General features: G+C 41.3%; 1 protein-coding gene across 6 annotated transcripts in view; it reads left to right on the plus strand.

The window, feature by feature from the left end:
* Ccar1 (cell division cycle and apoptosis regulator 1) overlaps nucleotides 1-11,088 on the plus strand; it is a 51,826-nt gene extending 40,738 nt beyond the window's left edge. For all 6 annotated transcript variants that reach the window (XM_076557140.1, XM_076557144.1, XM_076557142.1 and 3 more), the window contains 7 exons: nucleotides 221-332; nucleotides 3,542-3,624; nucleotides 3,925-4,071; nucleotides 7,706-7,826; nucleotides 8,028-8,213; nucleotides 9,524-9,729; nucleotides 10,176-11,088. In XM_076557140.1, the coding sequence (XP_076413255.1) occupies nucleotides 221-332; nucleotides 3,542-3,624; nucleotides 3,925-4,071; nucleotides 7,706-7,826; nucleotides 8,028-8,213; nucleotides 9,524-9,729; nucleotides 10,176-10,235 (915 nt within the window). In that variant the 3' untranslated portion in view covers nucleotides 10,236-11,088. The remainder of the gene's footprint in view (nucleotides 1-220; nucleotides 333-3,541; nucleotides 3,625-3,924; nucleotides 4,072-7,705; nucleotides 7,827-8,027; nucleotides 8,214-9,523; nucleotides 9,730-10,175) is intronic.
* Nucleotides 11,089-11,565: the final 477 nt, after the last annotated feature.

Raw genomic sequence — 11,565 nt, forward strand, 5'->3', positions numbered from 1 at the left:
TGTCCTTTGTCTGTCTTGCTGTGAGCTGGGACCTCCTCATTCTCCTGCCTTCACCTTCCAAGTGCTCAGATTGTGGACATGCCCACCATGCCATCTTTGAATAGGTCACTATGTTGCAAGAAATCTGTAATTGGACTTGTTACAAATACATCCATTTAATGACTTCAGTTTGCTTGTCTCATCATAATATTGGTTAATTTTAAGGCATCTTAAATTACAGAAAGAAGAAAAAAGGAAAGAGGATTCTAAAGATGACGATGAAACGGAAGAAGATAATAATCAGGATGAGTATGACCCAATGGAGGCGGAAGACGCCGAAGATGAGGAAGATGGTACGCAGTAGGTGACCTCAGAACTGGAGGACGGGCCAGATAGTTTCTGCTTTCCCAGTTTGTGGAAGACAGTCTCACTGTGTACTGATAATGGCCTATGTACCCAGGGTGGCTTTGGGTGACACTCTTGCCTCACTGTCCCAAGTGAGAGCTGTGACTACAAGCTCATCCTGCCACATCGGGCTGTTGATTTTAATTACTAATTGAACACTTGATGGTGTTGGCCATGCTTTGTTTCGTCGGTCCTTGTGGCATGGTAGTTTTAGAACATTTACTATGGCTCCTATGGAAGTCAGGACAGCTTTCGGGAGTCGGTTCTCTCCTTTACCATGCGATCTGGGCATTGAACTCAGGTTATCATGCTTGCAAAGCTAGTGATTTATCCACTAAAGCATCTTGCTGGCCCTTGCTCCTCCACACTCGGAGGTCTTGAACCTGTCACTTAGTGCTCTTCTGTTAGGAGCCTGGCACTGACGGTTTCTTCTGCTGTCCTCTTTCACATCCTCAAACCTCCTGAGATCTGCTCAGCTCTTTCTTTCTTACTGAGGCCTGTTTGTCCTGATGCCAACCTTGCGTAAAATTGCTTTGTAGATGTTACAGAGTGGTCTGCAATGTAGCATTATTTTCCTTATGTCTTCTTCTGCATTTATATATTAGTACTTAAAATATATATATATATATATTTTTTTTTTTTGGTTTTTCAAGACAGGGTTTCTCTGTGTAGCTTTGCGCCTTTCCTGGAACTCGCTTTGGAGACCAGGCTGGCCTCGAACTCACAGAGATCCGCCTGGCTCTGCCTCCCGAGTGCTGGGATTAAAGGCGTGTGCCACCAACGCCCGGCTTAAAAAATACTTTTAAACTTAATTATTTTATGTGTGTGAATGTTTTGCCTGTATGTGTGTCTGAACCTCATGCATACCTGGGGCCTTTGGGAGTCAGAAGAGGGCGTTGGATCTCCTGTACCTGGAGTTACAGACAGGTGTGAGTCACCATGCTGGTGCTGGGAATTGAACTGGGTCCTCTGCAAAAGCAATAAGTGCTTTTAAAAAATTCTGACCCATTTCTTCAGCCCCAGAAAATGATAGTTTTAACAAATATTCAGTGTTTGAAGTGGTGACTGATATTATTAGTTATCACAAGGGTAGATAACAAGGTATATTTTAATTAAGTTGATCAAAATTGTCCAGCCCTGGTATAGCAGATCTTTAATCCCAGCTGTTTTGGAGGATTAAGGCAGGATAAATTCAAAGCCATCTTGGACAAGGTAATAAAAGCTATCTCAGAATTGGTAGTTTGCCAGATGTGGAAAAATGTTCCATTTAATCCCCAGAACTAGAAAAAGGGATTTTTTTGTTTTGGTCAAAAATTAAGATGTTCTTTTGTGTTATGTTACTAAGGGTCAAACCTGAGGCCTTACATATAATAAATAGGCAAACATTCTACCACTGACTTATATTCCCAACCAGAAAAGTAAGATACTCATTTTAAAGGTACCAGTTTTTTGTTTTGTTTTGTTTTTTCCTTCGGAGCTGAGGACCAAACCCAGGGCCTTGCGCTTGCTAGGCAAGTTCTCTACCACTGAGCTAAGTCCCCACCCTAAAGGTACCAGCGTTGGGAAGATGTATGTGCCTGTTATCTCAGCACTTTGAAGGCTGAGGCAGAACTGCTGTGAATTAAATGCTAACCTGTGCTACATAATGAGACTATCTAAATTTTTAAAACATATAGTGTAAATTTTATTTTGTTTATTTGTTTTGTTTTAAGAAAGGGTTTGCCTGCCTCAGAGCTAGGATTGAAGGTGTGTGCTACCACACCCAGCTTGTCTTCACCTTAAACTTGAAGTTCATTTTGTATTACATCTGGGTTTCTGTGCCCGTGTTTCAGTGGGAGGACAACTTGCAGAAGTCCGTTTCCCCAAGGAACAACTCTGTCGGGTGCAGTTGGTGGCAAGTCCCTCTGCCTGCTGAACAAGCGCTCTGGCTTCCTCTTTTGTGTGCTCTTTGAGCTTCTGATGTGTACGTACAAGAGCAAGCCTGGTGATCAGAGGACAACCTTGGGTTCTGGCCTTTGCCTTTTACCAGGGTTTGAGACAGTTTTTATTTGCCACTGCATACACTGATCTAACTGGCAAGGAGCTGCCAGGGATTCTCCTGTCTCCACCTTTACCTCACCAGAGCAACGATGGGATTGTAGACTCAAGCCATGGTATCTGGCTTTATCTGGTCCCGGGGACTCCAACTCAGGTTCTCGTGCTTGTTAAGCAAATGCTTTGCTCACTGGGCCTTCTCTCCACTAATCATGTAGTGGTGCACACCTTGGATTCTCAGCACTAGGGAGACTGAGAAGGGGGAGAGCTAGTTTGAGGCTAGTTTTTGTTATAGAACACCAGCGGTTCAAAGAAGCAAGGGGGAAGTGTTAGGTTTTGCATGTATTTATAGATGGGCTGAGAAGATGGCTCAGTTGCTAAGAGCTTGCTGGGCAATCATGAGGACCTGAGTCTGGCTCCCTGAGTACTCACGTGGCATTGTACTAGCAGCCCTGGGGAGGGAGATGACAGCTGGATGCCTGGAGCTCATTACCAGCCTAGTCAAACCAGCGAGAGACACTGCCTCAGTAAGATGCAAAACAGTCCAAAGACGCCTCACATGAGCCTCCGGCCTCCACGTGCACAGGACACGTGTGCACACACAAACTCCTACATAGAAAAATCAGCAGTTTGATTCAGTAAAGCAGTGTTTCCTTTTCCTCCAATTTTTCATTTTATGTGTATTAGTATTTTGTTTGCATGTATGGCTGTATATTGTTAGTATCTTGTAACTAAAGTTATGGCAGTTATGAACTGCCATGTGGGAATTTATAAGTTTCCTACTGGTTTTGTTTTGTTTTTTCTTTTGAGACAGAGTTTCTCTGTGTAGCCCTAGCTGTCTTGGAACTCTTCTTTGTAGAACAGGCTGGCCTTGAACTTACAGAGTTCCTCCTGGCTCTGCTTCCTGAGTACTGTGATAAAAGGCCAATGTCAGCACCACCCGCTTCTTCTTGTTTTTTCTTAACTTTCCCTTATAACATCAAAACTTTTTATTTCTACATGATTTTTATATGCCTGTCACTTCATCTTTGAAGAACTTCTGTAATGGGAGTGTAGTCTGGGTTTCTATGATAGTTGGAAATGTCTGTGTGGTAAGTTTTTTCTTCTTTATTTTGTTTTCCAGATAGGGAAGAGGAAGAAATGAGCAAGCGAGACGACAAGAGAGATGTCAGCCGCTACTGCAAAGAGAGGCCCTCTAGAGACAAGGTGGGTTTCTGCCGCCGCCACTGCTGCTGCTCACTCCTCTTCTCTTCCTTTTCCCTCCGGAGGTGTTTATTCCATAGCACATTCTTCAGAAAATAGTGATTTCCTTACCCGACATTTACTGATTTTAGGGTATCTGTGTTTGTCACAGTTCTTTCATATTCGCATATAAAATCCACTCATTTTACTAAAATGAGACAAAGATCTTTTTAAGATTAGTGATTTCATATAGACAGAGCCTTGATTTCTCATTCTTCTATGATAGTAAAACTGTATACCGTATCTTCTGTTCGACCATTCTAGGAAAAAGAGAAGACTCAGATGGTCACAGTTAACAGGGATCTACTGATGGCCTTTGTTTATTTTGATCAAAGCCATTGTGGTTACCTTCTTGAAAAGGATTTGGAAGAAATACTATACACTCTTGGATTGCATCTTTCTCGGGCTCAGGTAATTGATCTTGTGAATTTAAAATAAAAGGAATTTTCATAACATTTTTTTCTTGTGGTCCTTCGAAGCTAGGGCCTCAGTTATCACTAGACAATGTTCTTCCACTAAGTTTCATCATAGCTCAGGAACTTTTTATGAGGTTACCCTTCCAAAAGGTAAGACAGTAGAATAAATTCATTTCACTTATCTAATATTGTAAATATTAGCCATCTTTCCTGTAGTCTTTTGAAATAAGAGTCTCACTTTGTAGCCCAGGCTGGCTTTGCCCTTGTGGCAATCCTGCCTCAGCCTCTTAAGTCTTGTGTTTACAGGAGCAAGCCACCAGGTTGGCCTTGACTCTTCTTTTTAATATAAACTTTCTAGAACATTAACTTTTTTGGTTTTTTCCTCAAGACAGGGTTTCTCTGTGTAACAACAGCCCTGGCTGTCTTAGAACTCACTCTATAGACCAGCCTGCCTCGAACTCACAGAGATCCGCCTGCCTCTGCCTCCTGAGTGCTGGGATTAAAGGTGTGCACCACCACCACCACCACCACCACCACCACCACCACCACCACCACCACCACCACTGCCTGGCTAGAATATTATCCCTTTTAAAGAAACTGTCTTTGGGGCCAGCAAGATGTCTCTCAGTGGGTAATGGTACTTGTTGTGTTGCCAAACCTGATCATCTGAGTTTGATTGCTGGTACCCAAATGACAGGAGAGAGCCAGCTCCTGAAAGGTTACTTCTGACCTCTGTGTGCTTAGACAGACACACACCCACACACACACATTTGCCTTTTAAAAAAGTTATTGCAGGGAAGTGGTGGTGTACACCTCTAATCCCAGCACTCGGGAGGAAGAGGCAGGTGGATCTCTGTGAGTTTGAGGTCAGCCTGGTCTATAAATTGAGTTTCTGAACAGTCAGGGCTACCCTATCTCTTAGGGGCTGGAAAGATGGCTCAGTGGTTAAGAGCATGCACTGTTCTCTTGCAGACAGTCCACAGCCCCAACACTCAGGTCAGGTGGCTGACAACTGCCTGTAACCCTAGTTCCGGGGTATCCAATACCCCGTTTATGACCTATGCAGTTGCCCACATGCATGTGTGCACACTAACACACATATGTAAAAAAATTGGTTTTTTTGTTTGCTTGCTTATTTTTTAATTTAATTTATTTTATTTTATTTTGTTGTTTGTCGAGACGGAGTTTCTCTGTGTAGTTTTGGTGCCTGTCTTGGATCTCGCTGTGTAAACCAGGCTGGCCTGGAACTCACAGAGATCCGCCTGCCTCTGCCTCCTACCTGAGTGTGCCACCACCACCCAGCTATTTGTTTGTTTTTGAGACCATGTCTCTGTATGTATCCCTGGTGTGGAACTTTCCTGCCTCTGGCTCTTGAGTGCTGGGATTAAAGGCATTCACCACCATTGCCCAGCCTGAACCCATTTTTTTAAAGTAGTTTTTACTTTTGAGTTCTCTCCTTCTTCCGTTCTTCCTCCTTTTCCTCCCATGATACAGAAGGCTCTTCTCTCCATTAAGAACAAAGTTTGTTTACTCTTTCCTTAGTTCTCTTCCTCAGGACTAATAGAGAACCATTTCTAGAACTTTTTTTAAAAATATTTTTTATGCCGGGCGGTGGTGGCGCACGCCTTTAATCCCAGCACTCGGGAGGCAGAGGCAGGCGGATCTCTGTGAGTTCGAGGCCAGCCTGGTCTACCAAGCGAGTTCCAGGAGAGGCGCAAAGCTACACAAGAGAAACCCTGTCTCGAAAAACCAAAAAAAAAAAAAAAAATATTTTTTATTAATGTATATATGCTTACATGCCAGAAGAGGGCATCAGATTGTTGTGAGCTACCATGTGGGACTTGAACTCTGGACCTCTGGAAGAGCAGCCAGTATTCTTAACTGCTAACTTACCTCTCCAGCCCCATTTATAGAACTTTTTATGTTACTCATATTTATAGACGATGAAATTATTCTGTATATATAGATGGGGCCCTTTTTACTCATCAGTTTATCATTGGTTCTATCATAAAAATGGAATATAGCAGAGTTTAGTGACTCATGTCTGAAAACCTTGTGCTTGGGTGTCTGAGGCAAGAGGATCACTGCAAATTTAAGGCTCAACTTGACTAGAGTTTTAAAACATATAAGAAGAGAAAATAGACTTACATCATTATAGCTGCTTAATAGTCTGTCATATATATTTCATAATTGACATAGTCTTCCTATTGCTGGTGGAGGGTTTGTGGGCGGGGGGGAGGGTGGTGGTGATTATAGAGCCCTAGATGTCCTGGAACTAGCAGAGATCTACCTGCCTCCACCTCCCAAGTGCTGGGATTAAAGTTGTATACCACCATGCCTGGCTTTCTGGTATTTCTTGTTATTTGGAATTAAACATCATCATACTTTAAAATTTGGATTAGTGTTTTTATCATACCTATAATATTAATACTTGGAAGCCTTGGATAAGAGTATTGTGAGTTCAAGGCCAGCCTGAGTTGCATAGCAAGATCCTGTCTTAAAAAAACAAAACACTGGCCAGACGGCTGTGGCACCCTCCTTTAATCCCAGCACTCGGAAGGCAGAGACAGGAGGATCTCTGTGAGTTCCAGGCCAGCTTGGTCTACAGAGCGAGATCCAGGACAGGCACCAAAACTACATGGAGAAACCCTGTCTGTAAAAACCAAACCAAAACACTGGGTGGGTCATGGCGGAGTACACCTTTAATTCCAGCACTTGGAAGACAGAGGCAGGTGGACCTCTGTGAGTTCAAGGCCAACGTGGTCTACAAAGTGAATTCCAGGACTGCCAGGGATACAGAGAGAAATCCTGTCTCAAAACCAAAATGAAAACACAGGCCTTATGAAATGGCTCCTTAGGTCGAGATTCTTGTCCCCAAGCTTAATGATGTGAGTTGAATCCTGAGGACCCATGCAGTGGAAGCAGAGAGTTGATTCCTAAGATGCCCTCTGACTTCTAGACATGTACATGGACATGCACATGTATTCACATATAGGGAAAATGAACACTACCAACCACTACAGTTTTTTTTAAAATAACTTAAATGACCAATTTATAGAGAAAATACTTGTCTAAATACTCTAAACTGAGTAATAGTAAATAGCTTAGAAAACGATCACAGTTGATGCTTACTGTTTTTGAAAACTACAACACAGTTGTAGGAGAATCAAGAAATGTGCTTCAGGGCTGGAGATGACTCAGTGGTTAAGACCACTCACTGTTCTTGGGGAGAACTTGGGTTCTCTTCTCAGCACCCACGTGAGATGATGCACAACTGTCGGACCTGCAGTTCAGGAGTTCTGACCCTCTCTCTGACCTCCTTGGGCACCTGAAACACATGCGGCTGCACAGAGACACAGCAGGAAATGTCCACAGCTGGCGTGTACGGTGGCACACACTCTTAATCCTACCACTCCAGAGGCGGAGCCAGGCAGGCAGGGCTACAAGAACAGAAAAATGAAATGGACTTCAGCCTGGAGATCTAACTCAGTAACAGCCATTCCCCAAGTCTGGATGAGGCTCTAGCTCATACTGCAGGGAAATAGAGTATTTTCATCTTATTTTTTTTGTTTACTTGCTTGTGTAATGGGTAAAATATTCATCTTTTTGTTTATGTGCTTGTGTAACAGGTAAAGAAACTTCTCAATAAAGTAGTACTCCGAGAATCATGCTTTTATCGGAAACTAACAGACACCTCGAAAGATGAAGAAAACCAGGAAGAGTCAGAATCATTGCAGGAAGACATGCTAGGTTGGATACCTTAAGATGTGGGGTCTTCTGTTGTGTTTTGTCTCTAGAGCCCTGCTGGCCTTGAGTTAGGATTCCCCTGCCTTAGCCTCCCGAGTGCTGAAATGACGGGCAGACACTAGACACTGGCCAGATCTTGCTCCTTGTCTGTCTTTGTAACCATATTCTTCATAAGTTGCTATAGAAAAATGTTTTATATTCTAGGAAACAGATTATTACTTCCAACACCGACAGTAAAACAGGAATCAAAAGATGGAGAAGAAAATGTAGGACTTATCGTGTACAATGGTGCAATGGTGGATGTTGGAAGTCTCTTACAAAAATTGGAAAAGAGTGAAAAAGTAAGAGCTGAGGTAGAACAGAAGCTCCAGTTATTAGAAGAAAAAACAGGTGAGGATGTTGTTGGCTGTGCTGGTGCTTTGAGGGTACTCTTTGAATGGCACAGTGTGTACGCACAGAGAAGCCGTCACTGTTTGTGTGTGTGTGTGTGTGTGTGTGTGTACCCACCCTCCAAGGTAGGGGCATCAGATCCCGATCCCTTGGAGCTCGAGTTTCCAACAGTTGTGAGCAATCTCAACGTGGATGCTAGTAGCTCTGGTCCTCTGCAAGAGCAGCATGTCCTCTTACTGCTGAGCCATCTGGTCAGCGCCTGGCTTTAGTTTTCATGATTTTGCTGCTTAGCTTTGTAAGAATCTGCTTGTGTGTGAGACGTGGAGATAGGCTCTTACTCTGTGGCCTCCCAAGTACTGGAGTTACAGGCCTGAGACACATACCCAACCTTTTTGATCTTTTCTAACCTCTTCTAGAACCACATAAGTTTGACTGTTTTCTATTTTCTCTAAATACTCATCAAAAATGGAACTTGTGCCAGGCACAGAGTGGCAGGTGGATTTCTGTGAGTTGAGAAATAGTCTATATAACAAATTTCAGGCCAGCCAGAACAGCTATAAAGTGAGACTCTGTCTCAAAACAAAAAGAAACGTCAAATTAGAAGTAGCGCTATTTAGAACTGTTGATAGTTTCTTTTTTCTTTCTCTTTTTTTGAGACAAGGTCTCACTTTGTAGCCTAGTGTGTTACAAAACTTACTATGTAGTCCATGTTGGCCTCAGACCCCCAGCAGTCCCTTTCTCAGCCTTCCTAGGGCTTGATATTACAGCTGTGTGCCAGCATACTCAGTTTGTGTTGTGCTTTAGAACTAGTGAAATTGATTTTACTTTATAAACATTTCACAGAAGTTTTGGTATTGTGGAGGTTGCTCTTCGTTTATTACACTATTGAATCAGGGCCTCATGCAATTTGAGTAATTGCTGCTGTGAGCTTTAAAAAAAGCTCAAAATACAAAAAAGTCTTTTTGTATTTTGACTTTGAAACATAGTTAAAAGAAGTTGCCCAAACTGAGCTTCAAACACATTCATTGGCCAAGGATCTTCTTGCCTTAGGCCCCTGAATAGCTAGAATTAAAGGCCTTTATCACCAGGTCTACTTGCTTTTGAGTTTATATAGCTCAAACTTTATTTTCCATTACATGTATGTATGAATGTGTGTGTGTATGTATATATGTATGTAGGTAGGTAGGTAGGTATGTGGGCAGGCACATATGCCACAGCACACACATGAAGGTCATAGGACAATTTGTGAGAGTGGGTTTTCTTTTCTACCATGTGAATCAAAATGGTACATTTTGAATTTTCTTTAACAGATGAAGATGGAAAAACTATATTAAACTTGGAGAATTCTAACAAAAGCCTCTCTGGTGAACTCAGAGAGGTCAAAAAAGACCTTGGTCAGTTACAAGAAAACTTGAAGGTTTCAGAAAACATGAATTTGCAGTTTGAAAACCAATTGAATAAAACACTCAGAAACCTATCCACAGTTATGGATGATATCCACACCGTCCTCAAAAAGGTTAGAAACTTTGCCTTTTCTATGTTTTCATGGTTTGTTTAAACTTCCTGGCATCTTCAATGTAATTTAATGTTACAGTCTTTATAGTTTTTCCTAGAAACAAGTAGTTATAATTTTCCCAGGATTCCATCCTTCCAGAACCTATTTAAAAGTAATTCTGAAATAACTATATTCTTCCAAAACTAACACAGTTTTGCAAGAAAATGATTTATGTGTATATTTTTACTGTGTGTATGTATTTACTAGACCAAATATTTGGCTAGATTGGTAGTTGCCCGGTGGCCAAGTCCTGAGTTGATTGTCCCATACCACTAAAATTAAAGAAAAATTGGGCAGCCATGTATTAAAATTAATTTATTGATATTTACCACTCAGTAACTACTATTTTAAGCTAACTTCAGAGTAATCAGAAACTAATAACGTTATACTTTGTTCTTATTTTATAGGATAACATAAAGAATGAAGACAGAGATCAGAAATCCAAGGAGAATGGATCAAGTGTATGATAAAATGCATTTGGTGATGAGGAGTCGTGTTATATAATGTACTATATAAAAATCATGATACAGGAATGTGTGAAGGCAATGCATGTTTGCTTTTAGTAGTATAAACATATATGTTAGTTCAAATGATGTATAAAGTTTTATGAATGTGAGTCTGCTTTTCAAAATTGCCTGTAATTTCTAGCATTCAAATTAAATACTCACTGAGTGGAAGAATTTTGCATTGCAAAATCTTTTAGGATGAACTTTGTTATAGTTTTAACCCCAATAAAGTTCATCAGTTTAATTGACAGTAACATTTAATTACTAAATGTCTTTTATTGAAATTTGTAGAAAACTAGCTTTTATTTATAGAGTTATTGTTAGTTTTATAGTTCCTTTTTGGTTTTGGTACAGATCATAAAACAGCATGCTGCTTAATATTTGCAACTTTTTTTAACTAAATATTTTCAGTCTTTAAATGCATTTGTTAAGAAGTTAATTCCTATTCTGGGCCTGATGACTCATTCCAGAAATCCCAAGATTTTGAGTTGGTAGACCAGGCTGGACTGCATAATGAAATATAGTCTCAGAAACCATTCAGTTCATCCAAAAGACACTGTATCTAAAACCCACAAGTAGGAAATCGATATGAACTAGCGTTGTGCTTTTTAGAGTTTACATAGATGACTAGTCTTGACGGTACTGTTACTGCACTCCGTTGTTTTACTTGCCCTGAATACTTCTATTTTAATTTTGAGAGTTAAAAAAAAAAAGCAGTGGACTTCAAATGTACAGTTTAGTAACGAGCCAGTAGATTGTCAGTATGATTGATGCCTTAAGTTAAGTCATTAATTAAAAATATTTTTTTAATTAATCTGTGTACTTCCTTCAGAATTTTGGTGGATGCTTAGGACTTCAAAAGACAGGAGATAGGATTTACCACACATCAGGAGTTTTTTGTTTGTTTGTTTTTTCAAGACAGGGTTTCTCTGTGTAGTTTTGGTGCCTCTCCTGGATCTCGCTCTGTACACCAGGCTGACCTTGAACTCATGGAGATCCGCCTGGCTCTGCCTCCTGAGCTCTGGGATTAAAGGTGTGCGCCATGACCACCCGGCAATATTGACAGTTTTAAAGTTTTCTTTGTGTTGGATGGATGCTGCTGACATCTGATTGGTAGAGCTAAGGGTGTCGTTCAACATCCTGTTTTGTAGGACAGCCCCAACAAGGAGTTAGTAAGACCCATATGCCAGTAGTGCTCAGTGACTACCAGAACAGCCTGGGCTATTTAGAGACCCTGTCTTGGGTGAGGGTGGGGTGGGGTGGGGTGGGGTGGGGTGTGTGTGTGTGTCAG

This window comes from Peromyscus maniculatus, chromosome 21, assembly GCF_049852395.1.
Source record: "Peromyscus maniculatus bairdii isolate BWxNUB_F1_BW_parent chromosome 21, HU_Pman_BW_mat_3.1, whole genome shotgun sequence".
Taxonomy (NCBI): Eukaryota; Metazoa; Chordata; class Mammalia; order Rodentia; family Cricetidae; genus Peromyscus; species Peromyscus maniculatus.